The sequence below is a fragment of the Phytophthora infestans genome, genomic scaffold (genome assembly GCF_000142945.1).
Source record: "Phytophthora infestans T30-4 supercont1.24 genomic scaffold, whole genome shotgun sequence".
NCBI lineage: Eukaryota > Oomycota > Peronosporomycetes > Peronosporales > Peronosporaceae > Phytophthora > Phytophthora infestans.
The window spans coordinates 2266956-2270069 of record NW_003303735.1 but is presented as its reverse complement, the minus strand read 5'-3'; the positions used below and the strand labels follow the sequence as shown (position 1 = coordinate 2270069).

Genomic DNA, 3114 nt, shown 5'->3' with positions numbered 1-3114 from the left:
CCACATCCACCGACACGATTCCGACGCTAGAAGTGTCCACGTTCATGCCTCCACACTCGACGTCGCCCTCCAACGTGATCTCTTGTGTACACACCAACTTGACTCTGGGTCCGTCATCCTCGTCGTCTTCCTCTTCGTCCTCTGCACCTTCTGCCTTTCCAGACTTCTCTTGTCCATTGGATGTCTCCTCTTCCGGTACTTCCATCATCACACGTGCGCCTTGTTTAAATATCTGAACAATGCGCTGCTTGTTGAACAGATTCGCCGCCGCAAGCGTAGGCCCAGACGTGTAAAAGCCACTGTCGTCCTCTAAAGGCTCCATACCTTCGCCAGTGCGAAGCACCATCGTACGATGAGCAACACTCAGTATCAGATACGCATTATAACTCCGTCCGTCCGAGCTTCTGGTTGCTGACGGTAAAGACGACGACACTGTCCACATGGCTCGACAGCCATTCAGCTCTGCTTCGGTGCCTACAATTGGTCGCAGGCCATTGTGCAGCACGGAGATGGCGCCGCTACGTTCATATCCTCCGCTGATCACCAGCTCCTCGCGCTTTTCATTCGAGTCTGCGTTGTTCTCGACGCCTAACTCAATCGAGGTGATCTGTCCGATACTGGGTAGCACATCAATCTGTCGCAGCTCGTAGTCGTACGGGCCAGTGTCTTGCTCAGGCGCGCCATTCTCCTCTGTCTTCACACTCGATACACCCACGCCGTTAGTACACTCAGTAGAGCTCGTAGCTGCAGGCTCTTCCTTCGTAGGAGCTGCACCATACAGGAACAAATCATCTTCGTCTTCCTCTTCCTCCTCAGCTGGCTCCGACTTGATCTCCGGGGCAGATTCCTGCTTTATTACCACCTCTTTGATCGGCATTTCCTCGTCTTTTGGCTCTTCCTCCGTGGCAGTAACCAACTTCTTCTTGTCCAGCACAAAAAGCACAGAATCGCCTGACCGTGAGCCGATAAACAGCGTCTGCTTCTCGTCATCGATACACACACAGCTTGCCTGAATACTAGACCGAAGCATTCGTAGCGACAGCGACGCATTGCGACCTGACGATACTCCACCGAAGCCATACAGTCCACGACTCGACGTGTCTTCATAGGGCAGCGACAGCACGTACACTTGTCCACTAGGCATCGTCAACAACAGCTCCTTCTCTTGCAAATACTCGAACTGGCAGTCGTACAGCACCACATTCAGCTGCACCGTCTCGTGCTCGGGAGTCTCGTACACGGCCTCGCTGAGAGGGAACACTGACTGGTTCACCGTCTTGCTCGCAAACACATTCGTCGCTAAGCCATGGAACTGCGTCTGGTTAAAGTACAGGATCGCATTGGCCGACAAGACCACGACTCCACCAAGCGGTGCACGACACGGGATCAATCGGAAACAGTCGGACGGGAGGTTCTTGACAGTCCAGATCTTCGGATGAAGTCTCGTCTTCATGTTAATGGAGATGACAGTCAAGCAGTACGTGTCAAAGCCCACAGCTAGCCGTCCACACGTCGAGTTCTTGTCGTTCTCCTCGTGCAACACCATCAACGTGGGCTCTAAGTAGCCGTCCAGGAAGGCCAGATCGATCACTTTGCCCGTTATCTCCACTTCTCGTAGTCGAAGGAGGAATTCTCGCCCGGTTATGTCGTTCGGCATGAGGCCACTCATGTGGTTTCTCTTGCGCTTGGCTCCGACCTTGACGCTCTTGTCCAGTAAGGCGTTCAGCGTGTTGTTCATGTCGCTCGTGACTCCTCTGTGCTTGCTCTCGTTCACTAGCTCCTCAAGTTTCTTCTCTTCCTCGTCGTCGTCTTCTTCTTCCGAGTCTGCAGTTGTTCTCCATCGTCAAAGTCTTCGTCGTCTTCTTCGAAGAACGATAACTCCATCGATTCGCTTCGAAAGGGTACAATAACCAGCTGATCCGAGTACACGAGCATGGCTCCACAGCGTGTCTGTGGGTCTACGCGGGCGGACGCTTGCGTGGCGAGTCCCAGCAGCTGTTCTCGGCCATTCTTCTCTCCTTTCAGCGTAGCTCCAGGTCCGATAGCGTCCTCCTCGAAGGAGAACATGGCGAGTGTCGCGAGACTTCGTAAGCGTCTGTCGTAGCCCACAATGATCCATTTAAACAACAGGAACGTGAGTAGCAGCACTTCATCGCCCCCCAGGAAGCGATGCTTCTTTCTGAGTAGACTGCGATCGAATTTGAGCACGTGGACGCTCTCCGCCACTCCTGCTAAGGGGAAGGAGGCCATAAGGTGAAGGACATGGCCTTTGGAGACTTCTACGACGCTCTCGGGGCTCGGAGAAGGCTCCACGCGGTAGATACGGAGCCACTGGGGGCCGATAAGCACCAGATCTGCCTGTAGATCGCTTGAGAGCCGCGCGTTTACTGCGTGGTGAACGGCCGTAGCAGCCACCAGATCGCGGTGGAACAGAAAGTGCTGCCCCATGAGCTGGAGACGCAGTTAGACAGACACAGTGATATGGGCGGATAGAGCAGACGCTGGGCTGCGATATTGGGGGGTATATGGGACGTAGAGATCGAGTTGGACGCCTTCTTAGACGCCTCTGCTGCCGCTCGCGCTGATCGAAGATTGTGTCTGAAAATGGGTTTTGGAATAGTTGGGTTTTGATCGCATTGAAATAAAAAGGGCAAATTGGGTTATTTAACACTCTTGCGAGCGTTCGGTTAAGTACGAGCGTAGCCGGTTCCGTAGGTGCCGGTAGTCCATCTTTTGCTCATTAGTCATGATGGAGATCGAGGACAATGTCGTGTTCGAAGTGCTCGACCCTCGGGTCAGCGCCTTCGTGTGAAACGCAGTCGTGGATTCCAACACAAAAGGGAGAGTGAGATTCGGTCTTACCCTTCCTATTCATCCTATCCTTACTGTCTTCCACGTGGAGGTCTCACAGCCTCACGTTCCCCACTGCATACGTACCACGCTCCAGCCACAAACCTCCGACAGTAGCAGCTGCTCGTCGTTCCCTCGTCCAGAGTGATCCCGCGCATGCGCATCATCTTCCAACACTCCTCCTCGCCGACACTGCGTCCTGGCGGTGTGTTCTCAGTTCTTAATGCAATCCCACCTGAACTCGCAGCTCATCAAGTCTCGGGG

At 54.0% G+C, this 3114-nt stretch overlaps 1 protein-coding gene across 1 annotated transcript; it reads right to left on the bottom strand.

Moving 5' to 3' along the window:
• Positions 1 to 309: 309 nt before the first annotated feature.
• On the bottom strand, positions 310 to 2448 carry PITG_12331 (cleavage and polyadenylation specificity factor subunit, putative; the record flags this gene model as incomplete). Its single annotated transcript, XM_002900884.1, has 6 exons — positions 310 to 316; positions 378 to 982; positions 1067 to 1222; positions 1274 to 1835; positions 1880 to 2267; positions 2325 to 2448. The coding sequence occupies 6 exons, from the start codon at positions 2446 to 2448 to the stop codon at positions 310 to 312; spliced, it is 1842 nt and encodes a 613-aa protein (XP_002900930.1).
• Positions 2449 to 3114: the final 666 nt, after the last annotated feature.